The sequence below is a fragment of the Physeter macrocephalus genome, chromosome 9, assembly GCF_002837175.3.
Source record: "Physeter macrocephalus isolate SW-GA chromosome 9, ASM283717v5, whole genome shotgun sequence".
In the NCBI taxonomy this organism is placed as follows: Eukaryota; Metazoa; Chordata; class Mammalia; order Artiodactyla; family Physeteridae; genus Physeter; species Physeter macrocephalus.
The window spans coordinates 10,635,109-10,653,296 of record NC_041222.1 but is presented as its reverse complement, the minus strand read 5'-3'; the positions used below and the strand labels follow the sequence as shown (position 1 = coordinate 10,653,296).

General features: G+C 42.1%; 1 protein-coding gene across 4 annotated transcripts in view; it reads right to left on the bottom strand.

Moving 5' to 3' along the window:
* Positions 1–18,188, bottom strand: part of TNC (tenascin C) — a 95,710-nt gene that overhangs the window by 66,219 nt on the left and 11,303 nt on the right. For all 4 annotated transcript variants that reach the window (XM_028493596.2, XM_024126180.3, XM_055087008.1 and 1 more), the window contains exon 2: positions 1,301–1,894. In XM_028493596.2, coding sequence (XP_028349397.1) covers positions 1,301–1,757 — 457 coding nt within the window. In that variant the 5' untranslated portion in view covers positions 1,758–1,894. The remainder of the gene's footprint in view (positions 1–1,300; positions 1,895–18,188) is intronic.

The following is an 18,188-nucleotide window of genomic DNA, read 5'->3' as shown; positions in this document are numbered from 1 at the left end:
GGGCACGAACCCGTGTCCCCTGCATCGGCAGGCGGACTCTCAACCACTGTGCCACCAGGGAAGCTCAGGGCTACTCTTGAAATAATCTGCCAAAATACTTTCTAGTATTTTTTATGAGCAGCAGAAGTAGAGATTTTCATCTCTGATTTGAAGCTGTTGAAGCCCCTGTAGCTCTATCAACTTTAGGGAATGAAGATGAAGACAAAATTCCAAAGTGGCACAATTCCTTAAGAAAAGATGCACCTGGAGACAGGGTATCACTGGGATAGCATGAGTTGTGGAGACACACAGGCACCTTCAAAGCTCCTATCTCTTATCACTCTTTGAGTCATCTTGTGCCAGTTGTTTAACTTTTTTGAGTCTCATTTCTTAGATCTGTAGAAAGGGGGTATTTAACCTTATCTCACAGGGCTGTTGGAAGGATTAAATGAGACAGTGAATTACAATTCCTGGTACATAAAGGGGCTCAATTCATATTGCGATCATCATCGTTGCTGCCATTAAACTGGAACATTTTTTCTATTTCCCACAGATTTTGCATCACCGTAGGCAGCATTGTAACTTTGCAAGAACGCTGGGGTGTGGAATACTGTAGTTTAAGTCCTAACTTGGCCACTTATGGCAGGACCTTGAGGAATCCCAACTTCCTTCTAGGCCTTAGTTTCCCTATTTGTACAACGAAGTGATGGGGCTACATCACCACTTTTCAGAGAATGATCTTTGGGTTAGGGATTTCAAAATAAATTCATAGTTTTTAAGGGTAGAGGATGAGTAGATTTCATTGTCAAGTAAGTTTTAGAAACTCGTACTTAAACTAAAATAGGGTTTTTCAAAGCAGGACTTCTCAGAGGCCTGAAAATTCCTCTGAGTAACATTTGTCACCGAGACTCTCCAAGAGCAGAATGGAGATGATTACGTTCTGCACAATCATTTGTCCATAAAATCTTTTTTTTTTTTTTTTTTTTTTTGCGGTACGCGGGCCCCTCACTGTTGTGGCCTCTCCCGTTGCGGAGCACAGGCTCCAGACACGCAGGCTCAGTGGCCATGGCTCACGGGCCCAGCCACTCCGCGGCATGTGGGATCCTCCCGGACCTGGGCACGAACCCGTGTCCCCTGCATCGGCAGGCGGACTCTCAACCACCGCGCCACCAGGGAAGCCCCGTAAAATCTCTTTTGAATGAACACCTTGTGAGGCTAGTTCCTCAGGGAGCCCACTCCGGAAAACAACTGATGGATCCTGGCCTGCTCATCGTTCCCCCCACGTGTACAGTGAGGGGCTGGGCCGGTCACCGGCTCCTACCTTCGGCAGGCTGGAAGCAGCAGCCTGCTCCCAAGGTGCACTGCTCCCGCAGGGAAGACACCAGGTTCTCTAGCTCCTCCAGTCTGCTCAGAAGCTCCTTGACATCAGGAGCGGCGACACAACCACAGGCCCGGCGGGGGATGTTGATGCGGTGTGTGAAGACGATCTGGTTTTCCCCGTCTACCGTGTGCTCCTGGAAGCTTTCCCTGGGCTCTGACAGTGGGACCAAGTCTTTCTCCCTGCTGGCTGATTCCAGATCCACCGAGCACTGGGACCCCACAGGCAGCTTGATGTTGTAGACATGATTAAACACCACCGGCTGGTTCTCCTCTGGCAGGGTGACATTCACCCCACTCTGTCGCTTGTGCCGGATGACTTTCTTGAGGACGCCACCTTCGGCCGGAAGGGCAAGCAGAGATAGGAAGATGCCTGCCAACAGCCGAGTCGCGACCCCCATGGTGGAGGTGGGTTTGGCTGAAGGTTCCCGGGGTTCTACGGTCCTAGGGTATCTCACTTCCAGGCAGAATTGGGGATTTGGAAGCTGAGAGTAGAATCCAAATCAGTTGTTCCTGATCTTCTTGAAGGAATTCTCTTCTACAAGTGAACAAAGGAAAACAATAAGCTTGTTAGTATCTACTGTTCGTTGAATATCTGCAATTCCAAGTGAATTTTGATTTATATTTCCTGTGTTTGAAGGTCTCCTTTTATTCCTTCAGTGTGCACTGCAGTGTGGATATAAAATGGTCTCTAAAAGAATTCTGCAATCTTGAAGGAATGACTTCACTCACTATTCAATATTTGGAAATATAGGGAGACAGCAGAAAGGACAAGACAGATCAGATGCGGGTTTGGATCTCAGCTCTAGTTCTGGGCCTTCGGGTAAGTTATATAACTTTTATTTGTCTTATTTCACTTCTGTACAGTGAAGATCATAATGTCAAGGTTAAAGTAATGATGGACGTGAAAACAGTAAGTAGAAATCATTCATATAGTCATGAAGCCCTTCGCTATTTACTGGATGAGCACAGCACATTGAGTGATATGAAGGCCATAGTCCCATAGATGTCCAGTAACTCCTCCCTCTTATTATTTTTTTTGCGGTACGCGGGCCTCTCACTGCTGTGGCCTCTCCCACTGTGGAGCACAGGCTCCGGACGCTCAGGCTCAGCGGCCGTGGCTCACGGGCCCAGCCGCTCCGCGGCATATGGGATCTTCCCAGACCGGGGCATGAACCCGTGTCCCCTGCATCGGCAGGCGGACTCTCAACCACTGCGCCACCAGGGAAGCCCCCTCCCTCTTATTTTTGACCCTCCAATCTAAGATTAACTCCATCTGCTGGTTTTCCTCTGCTGGAGAGGCAGAGGTGAAAATGAAAGACTTTAGAAAGAAAACTGAGTTTTTACTGTAACTGAACATCTAACTAGTTATGTGGCTGTTGGAATAGTATTCTACCTCTTTGAACCTCAATTCCTCTTCTTTTTGATTTATTTCTAAAACCTTAAAAGGTCAAGTTTTTAGAAGAGCCTGACAGAATGTTCCTAAACCAGTTATCCAAACTATGACCAAGGGCAAGAGATGACTCAGAAAGATGTCCATGAGCCCTTGATGTCTTCTGCAATCAACAAGTATTTATTCTTTTTTAAAAAATTAATTAATTATTTTTGGCTGTGTTGGGTCTTTGTTGCTGCGTGCAGGCTTTTCCCTAGTTGTGGCGAGCAGGGGCTATTCTTCCTTGTGGTGCACGGGCTTCTCACTGCAGTGGCTTCTCCTGTTGCGGAGCACGGGCTCTAGGCACGCGGGCTCAGTAGTTGTGGCTTGCGGGCTCTAGAGCGCAGGCTCAGTAGTTGTGGCGCATGGGCTTAGTTGCTCTGCGGCATGTGGGATCTTCCCGGACCAGGGCTTGAACCTGTGTCCCCTGCATTGGCAGGAGGATTTTTAACCACTGCGCCACCAGGGAAGTCCCAGCAAGTACTTATTCTATTCTTACTGAATGTCGTACACTACACTGAATCATATCTTCCCCTCCTCCCCAAATTCATACTTGAAGTCCTAACCCTCAGTGTGACTATATTTGGAGATAGGGCTCTTAGGGAGGTAATCAAGGTTAAATGAAGGTCATGAGGGTGGGGCCCTAATATGATGATAGTATTGGTGTCCTTATAAGAAGAGGAAGAGACTCCAGATCTCTCTCTGACTCTGTCTCTGTGTCTGTTTGTGCACAGCAGAAAGGCCGTATGAGGACACAGTGAGAAGGTGGCCATCTGTATGCTTTATCATTCAAATTAGTTTCCTAATAAGAATTTGTGGATCTGTGATGTAGACAAGCCCACTGAATGAAAATTATTATGAAGAGGAGAACTTGGCAAATTCTCTTCTTTCAAACTACCATAGCCTATCTTAGTTGTTTACCAGACAAATATTTATTGATTGCGTATTCTACTGCAATTGTTTTAACTCTCTTGGCCTTCCACAAAGTCCTTCTTTCTCACCCTCTTCTCATCGATTCTTAGCGCTTTCTTTTTTTTTTTTTTATGAGAAAGGGCCATGGGCCAAGTTTGAAATGCTTTTGGACTTTTACCCAACACTTTTGTGTGTATTGTTAAATGACTTAAATTTCCATCTAAAAGGCTGTTAGAATTGTTGGTTGAGACTTTAAGGCAACAAATCTAGGGAAATAATGACCAGAGTATGGGTTGAGTGAGGATTTTTCACTCTGTATGTGCACTGGCACAGCCAAATGCTGCATTGTTTGGAGGAAAGAAATGTGATTCTTGAGGGTTGTGTATTTTCCATATTGGTTCATGGTGGTCTGAGGGCAGGTGGATGTTTTTGCACTTTGGGAAAGACCCATTGTACCTTCAGAGTGGTGGAAAATGTCTAGACTTTGGAATTAGACACACCTGAGTACACATGCCACTCACTAACTCTGTGACTTGGGCAAGCTATTGATATTTATCCTCTCTAAACCATGATCTCACTTTCGCAATGGGGTCAAAATCCTTTCAGAGGGAATTATGAATTAAAGATCTGCACAGAAAACACCCAACATAGTGTCAAGCCCATAATAGGCACATATGAAAAAGTAGCTGCTATTTTGTTATGCTCTGAAGAACAAAACCTAGCATGAGTCCAGGCCAATAGCCTCCTTTTGCTTAAGATTGACCTCTTCATTGAATCCAGTACTAAACCCAACAGCAACTTGGATCTAGATCAAAGAGGAGCTGCAGAATCACTGATGAGTGAGGGGGTAATCCTTGTGAAGATAAATTTATTAGAACTGGAAATATTTACACCAGAGAAGCAAACATACAAAGCAAATAGTAACCTTTAAGAATATTAAAAAAAAAAAAAGAATGCAAAATATTCTAATGCAGACAACTGGCTGGTTAATGTCTCCTTTGAGGCTAGACCTAGGGAAAGTTACTTTAGATTACAGTTTGTGATATTTAGGTTTGGACAGTAGGGCTTTTAAAATCAGAGAATGAGCAACTTATTCTGTAGAGATTCTTTAGAAAGCACAAGCAGATTCTTATCTTTATAGGAAGTGATCAGTCAATGGAAGGTCTGGGAAATATCTTGTAGGGGGAAGGAGTGTGGACCTGTACATGTTTATTCTGTAGCTGAGAAAGCCAAGATTGAGAGGAACAGGATTCCTATGTATAAACCCTGGGGAAGCAGGAGCTGGCTTGTCCCTTGTGGCCTCAAAGGACAAAACAAGCACAAATATGTGTGTATGTTAGGGGTGGAGAGGAGGGTTGGTTACAAGAAGGCAAATTTCAGCACAACAGAAGAAATAGGTTTCTAATTGGAATTACCCAATAGAAAGGGCTTCTTTGAGAATATGGCAAGCTCCAAGGCTCTGGAATGTAAGTAGAAGAGTGTTGAAGAGCACAGGTTTGTAGACAAACTGTCTTGAGTCATTGTTCAACCACTTCCTCTCCCTTGGGCAAACTATCTATACCACAGGCCAGAGTCATTTCATCAATAAAACATGCTACGAGTGTCCTCCTAGGACTACTGTGGAAAGTGCATGAGATAATGTATGTGGTGGGAATGGTACAGTCTTTGGCAGCAGCAAGAACTCAATAAAGGGGAGCTTTTCTTTTAAAAATATGGACTTCAATTAGTATTTTTTCCAGGATTTTCGTCCCCCCAACTCTTGAAACTCCTACCTTGGCATATGCAGTTCTGTTTTTCTAAGCAAGGGTGAGATCTGCAGTGAAGTGAAGGAATCTCTGTCTCAGAGCCCCCAGGCAAATATGTCCTGGGAGATATCTCTATATTTATCTCTTTCTCTATCTCTACATCTACATCTGTATCTACATCTTTATCTTTATCTACATCTCTACCTATACCTATGTCCATATCCCTGTCTGCGTCTATACCTGTATCTATCCATCTATCTATCTACACTCTATCTACCTAGTTATCTATCTTTTATGGAGAGATTAAAGGATCTGTTTGTCAATGTTTGCAAAGGTGAAAGGAGGGCAGCAGGAAGAGACACAGCCTTTGTATTGGCTCAATACATAGATTGTTGGGGTCACACATCCAGAACAAAGTGGCTATATCCAAGCCATGCATGTTGCCTTGCTCTGTAACCTGCCTTGGCATATATGCTAAGTGCAGAAAAATACACGTGTGGATAAGACTCTACTTTCTATTTTTATCAAAAGAAATTTTTAGAGCCAAATTAACTTTGTGTTTGTGACTCTTTAGGTGCCTTCATTCCTGTTAACTTTTCAAGCATAATTAATCTGGAGGGAAAAAAAAAAAAAAACTACCTTAAAGATTTCTTCATGAGAGAGAAGGTTTAAGAAGAGGAAGAAAACTTTGAATTCTTTGGTCCAGAGCTGAATTATTCAACCTGGTAGCCGCTAGCTACAAGTGGTTATTAAAATTAAATACAATTAAAAATTCCATCCTCAATTGTACTGTTCACATTTCAAGTGCTTAATAGCAATGTGGCTAGTGGCTATAATTCAGACAGTGTGGATAAATAACATTTCCATCATTGCAGGAAATTCTGTTTAGCAGTGCAAGTTTAGAAGTCCGCTTGGTTATGTTAAGCCCATGGTACAAATGAGGAAACTGAGGCTCTGAGAGGTTAAAGGGAGTCTAAAAAAGAAAGGTAGGATATTGTTAAGTCTCCTATCTAATTAAAATTGGTGAGTACCTCACCTGCAGATGCCAGGAGACTAGAGAAGATGACATCTTTTTAGTTAACATAAGCAAATATTTATGTGCACTGTAATTTCCATACGTTACATGTTCAGACATATCCAGGTACAAGCGAGGAGTGGTCTTTATGGCTGTTGTCCTCCGCAGATATGAAGGGACATGGAGCTTGCCCCAGGTCATCATCCTTTCCCCCATCCTACACTTGGGATATGAAATGTTTTTTCTCTTTCTCTCTGCATTCCTTAGAACCCCAAGTTCTCCATGAGATTCTTCTCAAATAAAACCGAAGATAGGCTGCCCAGGAGCCACTCTGGCTACACCTAACATCTTGTTCTGCCCTGCCTCACCTTTCTCTTGGGAGCTGGTACGTTTGTCGAAATTAACTCATGGCTCTCCTGCTTCTGTTGACTCTGTACTACTTTGCTGCAGACTTTTTGAGCGGACTCAGTCCATTTTCTTCAGTAGTCTGAACAGTTCTGTTGATGAAGTGGCTAGGTATGGGAGAAAGAGTCTGGTCTTTGCAGAAAAATAGACCTGTGTTAGAATCCAGCTCTTCCACTTGGTAGCTGCTACCTGTGGTCATTCACTTCCCTCTCTGAGTATCACTTGCTTCATCTCCTGCATGGCTATATATATATATATATATATATATATATATATATATATATATGCTTATTTTATAAAGTTATGAGAAGATGGGATAAAATGAGATGTATCTTAAGCTACCAGCACAGTGCCTGGCACATAGTAGGTACTTAACATGGTAGCTAATGATAATAGAAACAATAATAACGACACTGGTCAAATAGAGGGTAGATTAGAAAGGAAAGTTTGCATCCAGAAGGCATGGGAGAATTAGGGAATTACATCATGGCTATGACAATGATGTAATAGGTAACAAAAGAGATTGGCTAACCTAGGTCTTTTAAGGTTCAAAGTGGAGGGTGGCTACATTCTTTTGAGGGGCTGAAGAAAGACACCTCGAAAGAGGTGGCACCTGAGATGAGCCTGAAGGATGGGTGGGATTCAAAAAAGTGGTTGGTTACAACTGAGTCGGTGGATTGAATTTGCACCTTACCCACCTACCCTTCTAGATTAGGCGTCTAGAAAGAGGGAATAGCATGAGAAAAGGCAAGGAATGCGTGGGTGAAGAGGAGAGTGAGGAAGGAGACAGTAACAACAGCAGCTTCCCTCTGCAGCTGCCTGCTGTAGGCAAAAGTGGGGTAACACGTACGGAATACTGACGTCCTGGTTCTACTGGGGTGTATAAGATGTGTAGGGGAGTGGAAAGGAGAGAGCGCGTGGAGTTGGTACAGCCAGTGAGGAGAGCATGAATGGTCAATGTGAAGGGCTGGTACTGAGCCCAGGAAGCATTGCTGTGTCTTTCTAAGGCTAGGTGCCTAATTGCTCAGTGCCATCTGTGGAGAAGATTAGGGAAAACATAGGCTTCTGTATTTAGTCCCTTGGTCTGCAAATACCTGGCAAACTTATGTTGCCTCCCCTTTATAAAAAAAGGAAGAAAAAAAAGATAAAACAATGGTCTTGAAGCCTTTTTTTTTTTTTTTTTTTTTGATGGGGGGAGGTGTTAAAATGTTAGGACTTCCAACAAGGACCTACTGCACAGCACAGGGAACTCTGCTCAATATTATGTAACAACCTAAAGGGGAAAAGAATTTGAAAAAGAATAGATACATGTATATGTTTAACTGAATCACTCTGCTGTACACCTGAAACTAACACAACATTGTTGATCAACTATACTCCAATACGAAATAAAAATTTAAAAAATGTTAGGTTTTCATCACTGATGAAAGATAAAAATTAGTTCTTGTTTCAGTTCCTTTGATATTAGCTGTGGCCAGTGTAGGATGATATCTCCAGATTTGGGCCTTATAGATTTTTATTCAGAACATTACTGTGAATTAACATTCATTTAATAGATGGGGAAACCTCGGTCAGGTCAGTGTCATGGCAGCCATGTCCCAAGAGCTTTTTGGTTTACAATTGTATACTCTGAGGTGCCTCTTGGCTTGTTATCAAATCTTCCTTTTTTTTTTTTCTTCCAGTAGAGCTGTTTGATAGCTAACCTTTTGGAAGCAGCGTGGAATAAACTGACGGTTATTTTTAGGCACTTCACCACAGGACAAAGACCATTGCTTAGATGAAGGAATCAACAATCTTTGAATGTTTCCCGGTTCACAGCTGGAGAATAAAGTTTCATTTTTAGATTAAGATAAAATTTCCAACTGGCTAGAATCGTATTTCAGAATACTTATGACTTCACTTTTAGTAACTCATGGAATATATTTATCTTGTTGACTTAGGCATTTACGTCAAACAGCCTTGGCTCGGGGGCCAGGGAAGATTCCTACTGTTTAGAAATGCAGATGAATTTCTTTCCACATCATTTTGGCAACACCTGAGACAGACGACATTAAATTTTTCTTCCTGCAGGCAAGAGAATTTTATTGTGCACAGTCAGTTAAGCATGGAGTTACTTACATGGGCGTTCTTAAAGGTTCTAGAATTCCTCACCCCTTGTCCTTCCCAACCTCCATAAATTCCTTGTTGGAATGTGTCAGGAAGAGAGAGGAGCTAAGAAACAGCCTGAAGTGTGGATTTTTTCCGAGGATGTCTGAGCCTTACACTTGAGTCCAGCACCACCTGTGTCTTAAAAGAATTGAGCAAACACTGCCTGCCTAAGCAAAGCCCCTCCGAGCCCTGGGTGTTGGAATTCCAGCACTGAGAAGCACTTTTCCATTTAGGTAGTACGGTGGCGTAGCTGGCACCCAGTTCAGATGCTTGTAGAGCCAGCAGTCATTTCAGAGTCCTGGGAATTAAGTCATTTTAAAAATCATTCATTCTTGCGTTCAACAGAGATGAGTTGAATGAGTGTTAAGACCAGGCTGTGGGGGCTTCCCTGGTGGCGCAGTGGTTGAGAATCTGCCTGCCGATGCAGGGGACATGGGTTCGAGCCCTGGTCCGGGAAGATCCCACATGCCGCGGAGCAGCTAAGCCTGTGCACCACAACTACTGAGCGTGTGCTCTAGAGTCCGTGAGCCACAACTGCTGAGCCTGCGTGCTGCAGCTACTCAAACCCTCACGCCTAGAGCCCGTGCTCTGCAACAGGAGAAGCCACCGCAATGAGAAGTCCATGCACCGCAACGAAGAGGAGCCCCCGCTCACCGCAACTAGAGAAAGCCTGTGCGCAACAACGAAGACCCAACGCAGCCAAAACCAAATAAAATAAATAAATTTATATATATATATATATAAAGACCAGACTATGGGATAGATCAAGGGGTAGTGAGGTGTTTCAGAGACCAATGATGGGTAGTTCCTGTTCTCAATCAGTTCATAGTCCAGTAAAGGAAACAGACAGGTAAACAAATACTTACAGGGAAGAATGATAGATGCTAAAACCGACAAATCTCCAAGGAGAGTCTGTGCAATGTTTGTGAATATCTGCTCTAGAATCAGCCAAATACTATGGATTCTGGTCCTGCCACTTGCTATTAGTTTGACTCATATGGAATTGCCATTTTCATAGGTCAAATATGGTTGGATAGGGGCAACTTCATAGAGCTCCATCTAGAAGCTTTGACCTTAGATGTGTAACATTGCCTCTCTGAGCCTCAGCTTTCTTGTCTGTAAAATGGCAACACTCATAAAAACCCCACAATAAAGTTCTTTCAACTGCAAGTGAGAAACAAATGAGATCAAATGAGATAACACATGGAAATATTTAGGACAGTACCTAACAGGAGGGAGGTCTTAGTAACTGGTTTATTGTTATTGTGTGATGATTTGTGTCTTTTGTTTGAAGAAGGCAGTTCGTGGAAGGCTAGTCTCTGAAGGATGAGGGATTCCTAAGAGAATTTTGGGGAGCCCCCTCTGCCCACTGTTGCTTTTTCCATAGAAGTGTAAAATTCTTAGTGTTTCAGTTTGTCAAGTGACAGAGACACTCTGAAATCCTTAGGAGAAGAGGAGGCTGCGTCTATGGTCCTGGTTTTCCTCCTAGCCTACATATTCGCATTCAGTAGCAAGAAAAGCAAGCCTGTGAGCCCAGGGTGGAGCTCTTTTCTGGCAGGTCAGTCCCCTGGCCAAGAGGCGCTGCTGCTACTGGATGGTTGTCCATGCTGCTCAGCCAGGTCTTTCTCCAGAACAGGCTGCCTGTGGTTTAGTTTTTCAAGACATTGCTTCTGACGGGAAATGTTTGGCTCAGTTTTTCAGTACTTTCAATAGACACAGACAGACATCGGATTATAGAATAAACATCAGACTTGAGCAGGCTTAGAATCAACTGTAGAAGATCGAGTCCGGGGGTGGCAAGCCTGTGGCACCCACACACATCCTTCCAGTGTCCATGGCAGACATTGCTAATTGATGCCTATATGCTTCCATGCCCCCACCTGAGAGTTATTACGAATATATCACTTCAGGCAGCCACAGTGAATTGAGTAAAAGTAGTACATGACATGAAAGAGAATATCTGAACTGAAACACCCAGACAGGGTCACCAGCTAATTAGTGGGAAAGCAAATATTAAAACCCAGATATCCTACTTTTTTTGTCAGTGAATTTGATTAAGGTTTATCTCTTCCCCGAAACCACTGCGAGCCCTTCGACAATAAGTGCATATGAAAGGTTTCTAGTAATTCTTAGTCTGTGGTCATTGTAATGGTCCCTAGAAAGAAATATCAGCAATGGGATCTTGGAGAGCATCTGTGTTAAGAGATGTCCAGATTTCTTTGTGCTATAGGGTTTCTTCAATTGCCACCCATCCATCCATCCATCCATCCATCCATCCATCCGACTATGCATCTTTTCAGTACGTATTTATTAAATACCTACAATATGCCAAGCCCTGAGTTAAGCATGAGGGATACAAAAATGAAGGGGATAGCATGTTCTCTATTATCAAAAAGCTTACAGTTTCCCCCGGAAAGGTCACAAAATAGAATTGACTTTAAATCCATGTATTGTGGATTGAATATTTGTAGTATACTTAAGTGTCTCTGCACACTCTTAGCCAATAGCAGGCGTACAAATGTTAAGGTTCTTTCAAGAGCTACCTGCTGTTTACTTACTATGTACTGCGTGTTGGGAAAACTAGGCAGCGTAAGGACCTATCCTCTGTTTCCAGAAATCTCAGAAACTAGAACATACACAAACAAGGTTCAGTAGCAGTGCTAGTCTGAATGAAGGAATTGAGAGAAGTGTCACTCTGAGCTTGGAAGTTCACAGAGGGCTTCCTGGGGGAGGAAGTGCTTAGGATCCCCAAATATTGATTGAAGAGGCCTTGGAAGATCAGGAAAAGATTGAAATAATAACAAGGATAATAAAGTAATGAAGACATCATTACCTATCATTCATTCAGTGCTTAATTGTCAGAGCCTGTGCTAAGCATTTTAAATCTTCAATTTTAAATTCTTACAAAGTGATATGAGATGGTATCTTTATCCTTATTTTGCAGATGAGGAAACTGAGGCATGGGATAATTAAGTGGCTTGTGCAAATTCAGGCATCCATTCAGTAGCGGAGTTAGGATTTGAACGCAGGTCTATCAGAGTCCAAAGTAAGTGTTCCGAGCCACCACCTTATTATAAAGCCTTTTGTGCTGGAGGGCCAAGGAAAGGAGTTATGATTCAAGACCAGACCCAAGCTCTGTCTTTATAACTTCCAAACACTTGGCTCAAGAGGGAATACTATCAGTACCCTGGAATTAGGAACTTAAGGAGTCAGATATCTTGTGAGTGCTCTAGAGATGAAGCATGCTGACAGACACCTTGGAGGAGCTGTCAAAGCTCAGTTATCATTGAGGAAGGATTCCAGATGCCTTGAAGTCTCCTCAGAAAGCCCCTTTGCCCTCTGAGCAGGCAAATCTCTCTGTCCTTCAACATACAGTTCAAAAAAACTAATATATTAGAAGTTTTCTCAGATAACTTTGTCCCTCTTCTGAATTCTCTGAGTATTGATCTAATATTATTTTCATCACATGTCATTCTAAAAATGATTTGGGGGGGGTTTACCATGTATGTATATTTTCCTCTTTTAGAGCAATAAGCAAATTCTATCTTGTATTTACGTTAAACTGTAAGCAGTTCATCTTCACACAGTTAGACTGTTATGTAGACGGTAAGCTCCACGAGGGCAGGAACCATATCTGAGTCATTCATCTCTTAATACCCAACACCAAGCGCTCTAACCTGATCATAGTAAGTGCACAATATATTTATATTTGAATAAAATAAAGCTAAATATATTTTTTGATTTGAATTTACATATAGCTGGTGCTCATATTCATGGAATTAATGAATGGACAAATACTCTTATTTTCATGATGGCCTTAACGTAATTAGCTCTCCTGTGATCTCTTCTAAGGCGAGATGTATCAGGGAACTCATCATTGCCGCACTCCTGGAATCCGCTCATTTTTGCTCATTCAGCTCTTCAGTGAGTTTGTACTATGTCCCAGACGCCATAAGCACAGGGGTTATAAAAATGGCCAAGACAGAACTTACTCCTTCCTATGAGAGTCTAGTCAACACCCCAAGAGTTCTTGAGAGCACAGTACTGTCTGCTTTGAGACAAGCTTTGTGTCTGACTGAAGTACACTCAGCTGGACCTTTGGCAGGAGGTGGGCTTCACCAGGCCTGTGACATAGTCAGTGTAAAACCCTGGTTTCAGCGCAAGGGAAGCATCCTGGGTTGTCAGTCAGGAGTCCTTCCAATTTCATGGTAGTGTTTTTTGTTTGTTAAATTTAGGTCACTCTCTTTCTCCTTTTGTATTCTGAATGTTCATTACTTATTTTTTAAGCTCCTGGAGATTTGGGGCTCTCATGGGGCCATGTAGTAGACCATGCCATAGATTGAAAAGCTATAAGATGAGTCGTGAGCCACATTTCTGCCAACCACTGTGGCAAGTCACATCCACTCCTGGAGCCTCGGATTCTCCTGTAACATAAGCAGTTGTTTATGGCTTCAATTCTAGAGTCTCTTTCGTTCTAGTGACATGCGGTCCATTGCTGATTCAGCATTATTTCCGCGGAACTTAATTTTGGATTCCATTTTAGACCCAAGTCCCGTGGCTGATATTAAGAACACCCCCGCTCCCCGCGCAGTACCGAGTGTTTCTTTCTTTAGCGTTTGGCTTAAGCATCGGTAGTGCTTCATGGTTTCCTCCCTCCCATCCCTCAAACATACATTTCATTACCAACCAAATTAAGCCCACAAATCTTAATCCATAAAATATTTCCACCCAGACACAATAATGAGGTTCATATTTGTGGTTTGGTATACCTAAGGAAAGCTCAGATGAAATATGACTAGATCCACTGATACATTCAGACCACAAACTGCCCTGGTGTGGTCTGGTTTCAATTTTTGAAATAAAAATTCTGCAGAGCACTTGCTTTCTCTCTTCTATTTCTTTGCCTAGACAGAAAAGAAAATAAAAAAGTGGGCCTGACCAAGTGGCAACAATATAGGTTCCTGTAAAATTCTGGAAAATTGTTTCAAAAATAGATTTGAATTCATTTCCCAGTGAAACAATGACCTCCTCTGTTTCGGCCTTCATCCCGAATTTTAAGAAATCTAGTTGACTCTTTCACAAGTATTGGAACATGGATTCTTGAACTTTTGAACCAAGATTAAAAAATTGAAGAGATTTATCTAAGAGGGACAGGTTATAGATGGACTCATAACTCAACCCTAAAAAAAGAGATTTTGTGAAAAAGGCGGTATGACATGGTGGCCTTTGTGAAGCTGTTATCAGCCACCCAAGACCGGAGAAGAGGCACTGTGATGGGAGAGAGAAGAAATAGTCCATAGAGTCAGGAAGACCTGAAATCAAATCCTGTTTTTCCTGCTGGGAGCCTTGGACAAAGTCTTGCAACTTTTCTGAACTATGGCGTCTTTAAACTGTAAAATAGAGACCTTTCCAGATTTGTTGGAGACGGTGAATGTGATAAGGAGTTATAAATGCCTGGCATATTAATAATAAGTGCTACCCAGATGTTAGTATATATTCTCCTCCTCTCTCCTTTTCCTTCTTGTCCTGCCCTATCAGGAAGCTTTACAACATTGAACATATTTTAAAAAATAGACAATAATATTGTAGAGGTCACTCAAGTAGTGGTTAAGAGGTTGGATTGGTTTGGGATGACAAGTTTCAGTTTATGTGTCAACTTCACTTGGCTGCTAATGGCTGCCTGAAGCTGCTTTGAGAAAGATTCTGTGGCCATGTTTGGACTCAAGGGGAAAGGTGTTGTGATGGATTAGCAATGCCTGCTCTGGGTACAGAAGTGTTGGTATGTGTGCCAAATACTTGGCATAGCAAGGCTAGATAGCTTTGGTAATCTTTTCCAACCCAATGTGCTGATATTTAAATGGCTGGAATGCAGCTTGACTGATGCCTGGGTCCGAGGGAGCCAGATGGAGTCACTGACGGTTATAAAAGCCTGTGTGAATCAGCTTCAATAAAGTTTGACACATTTTGATGGAAGTTGACTCCTGAAATGAAAATATGCCTCTAAGACTGGAAGCAGGAAACTAGACTCTCAGGGAAAGCTAATACTATTCCAGTAATTAATGTGTGTGACCCCAGGCAAGGCAAACATACTTTCATTTTCTACTTTTTCTTTCTCAGAAAGGGGCGATTTAAATGCTACAATAATAACTAACATCGATTGAACACATCTGCTCCAGGAACTGCTTTACGTATCTTACGTGGATTATCTTATTGAATCTTCTTCAAGACCTCTGAGGTAACTACCTTTTCTCCCTCAGTTTACAAATGAGCAAACGGAGGCTCGCACAGCTCAAGGTCACAGAGCTGAAAAGGAGGAGCCGGGATTTAATTCGGGTGGACTGACTCAGGAGTCAGAGACCCCATTCCTAACCATCGGCTTTGCTGCCATCCTTTAATGATGTCAAGGAGTGGTTTGCATGACTGAGTTAAAAGGCCGAATTTCAGAAGGACTCAGTGATCCGGGTCCAGAATTACTATCGGCAATGAAAGACCTTTATGACTTCCAGAGAGAACAGGAGAAGCTGCGCATGAGCCTGAAAAATAGAGATTATTTTCAACCCTTGCCTTGGGCTTAATTTAGCTGGGTAACTTTAAGCAGCCTTTCCTAGGGTGTAAGTTACAACATGTTGTATTAATGCAAGGAGAAGAGATTACTGATTCAACATATTTGGAAAATGATATTTTGAACCAAATGTTATTTATACCAAACAAATTACCCAGCTTTCGTTACTTCAGGATTTTCTAGGGTCTTTGATATGTTTGTGTTTATCTGAAATCTCCAAGAAAGGGAGAGTTTATAGTGTTTCCCAAACTTACTTGATTATTCCGTGTTTGAAGTATGTCACAGGATTAGGTTTGATGGCACACAATGGGGAAAGTACAGATTTGGAAGAAATCCTAGACCCTTTTCTCTTTCCTTTCCTTATATGTTAGATGAGAGTAATGGTATACCCAACTATGACTGGTCTGTGATAAGTGTGAAGCTCCAGGATGGGGCCCCTCTAGCAATTTAAAGTAAGAGTGAGGCAAACGGTTGAACATGTATTCTGTGCCTGGAACCTTAGGGTTGCCATTTGACTTTGACACCAACCTTATGAGTTAGGAAGCACTGTTTGTATTTTACTGTTAAGAGAACTAAAGGCTTAAGAAGGTTAAATTAGTTGCCTAGTCAGTAATCATTTGACTCAGAGTGAAGAACCCAGTCTAATTCCAAACCCTATGCTTTTTCTGCTATACCAAGTTATCTTTTGAAACAAGATTCATTGTTCAGTTTAAAAAATTAATATTTATGCAATAAACATCAGCAGGACATCCACTATCATTGACATAAAGAGAGTTATTGGATTCCTAAAATGGGACCACTTGGGAAGGTGACGTTGGGGTGCACGTAACCATTTTAGTTACAGTTTTGAACTTGAAGGGAAGCCACGGAGCCAAATGCGCTACCATATCTACGTGTCAGGCAAATCTGTAAAGCCCCTGGAAACAGCCTATTCTCCGTGAGTCTGGCCTGGAGAGAAAGTGAGTAAGTGGGAGGGAGATAAAGTGAGAAGGAGCGGACAGGGGACCTTAAAAATCTCTCCTTTATGGAAAATTGGGCCTCATGCTAAATATAAATGTATGGCTTCCAAGAAATTAGTTAAAACATGAGAGCGTTTTCGAGGGTCTAGAAATTACAACTCTCATTTTTGAAAGAATGGACTTACATGAACAAACAAACAAATAAGTAAATAAGGAAGCAGGGGTGGGGGAGGGAATCCCTTCTAGACAGGATCATTTAGTTCAGCATATGGCAGGAAAGTCAAGAAATTTAGCCCGAGGGTGATAAAAGTCAGAGGTAGTCAGGAGCAAATCGAGGCTGAATCATACAAATGAATAACTTTTCTATCATTTTTCTAAGCTTCCTTTAGGTATAGAGTTCGGCTTCATGTTGTTGGAGGAAGACTTTCTAGATGAACCTTTATCTCTGCTTCAATCTCTTCATACATATAAGTATAATAATATACAACTTGCTAGGTTGTGATGATTGGAAATTACATACATAAGTTTAACACACTGACTTGTGGGAGTCAGTAAACTTTTTCTTAAGTGACCAGACAGTAAATACGTTTGGCTTTGCAGCCAGACGGTCTGTCGCAACCATTCAATTCTACAAGAGTAGATAAAGTAGCCCTAAACATGACATAAATGAATGAGCATGGATGTGTTCCAATAAAACTTTATTTACAAAAATAGGCTGCCACCCCATGGTTTGCTGACACTTGCTGGAATATAGCAGTTAGTTAATAAATGATGACCTTATTATAAGAGCAAATACAGATCGAAATGGACAGGAAGGAAACTAACATTTTGTTGAAAGCCTGCTGCATACCTATTTAGTGCCAAGCCTTATGCCAGATGCTTTTTTATGCACGTAATCATCTATCTTGTCATTTGTCATGACAACAGGTATCATTATGCCTATTTGGAAGTTAAATCTAGGCTCAGGGAGGTTCTGCGACTGACATAAGAGGCAAAGGCAGCTTTTGGACCCTGATTCGTGACTCTAAAATGTGTGCTCTCAACTACTACACTGGGGTGACTCATCAAGCAACTTCCCGCAGTTCATATAAGGTGAAAACTTAAATGAGCACTTCTTGATAAAGAGAGCACACACCTTCAGCTTCCATTTTCCAGACCTTCAGCAGCAATCTGGTGGCTGTCCATGTGTAAGCGCAGAAATATTTGACCTCTGTCTTTCTCCCAGAGCCTCTGGCTGGACCTCAAGTTTCATACACTCCCCCCTTGGAGCATGCTTAAGCCAAGGTGTATTGTTTGCAAATGCTTACTAGATTCTAGGCAGATGTTGGCAAGTTTTATTTGGCCCGAGATGGAGTTCCAGAGTCTGCTGAAGACTGGCTGTGCTCACTGATCATCTTAGCCAAAAAGAGCTGCTAATTAGGGTGACGTTCTCCTTGTCTCTACCTCTGGAGCTATGTTTTCCCACTCTGGGCATGCCCGTTTCAGCCCAGATGGTTTGCTTGGCTTTTTACCATAGATCTAGAGAACAAATTTACAGTCCTTTTCCCTTTTTTTTTTTTTTTTTTAACATCTTTATTGGAGTATAATTGCTTTACAATGGTGTGTTAGTTTCTGCTTTACAACAAAGTGAATCAGTTATACATATACATATGTT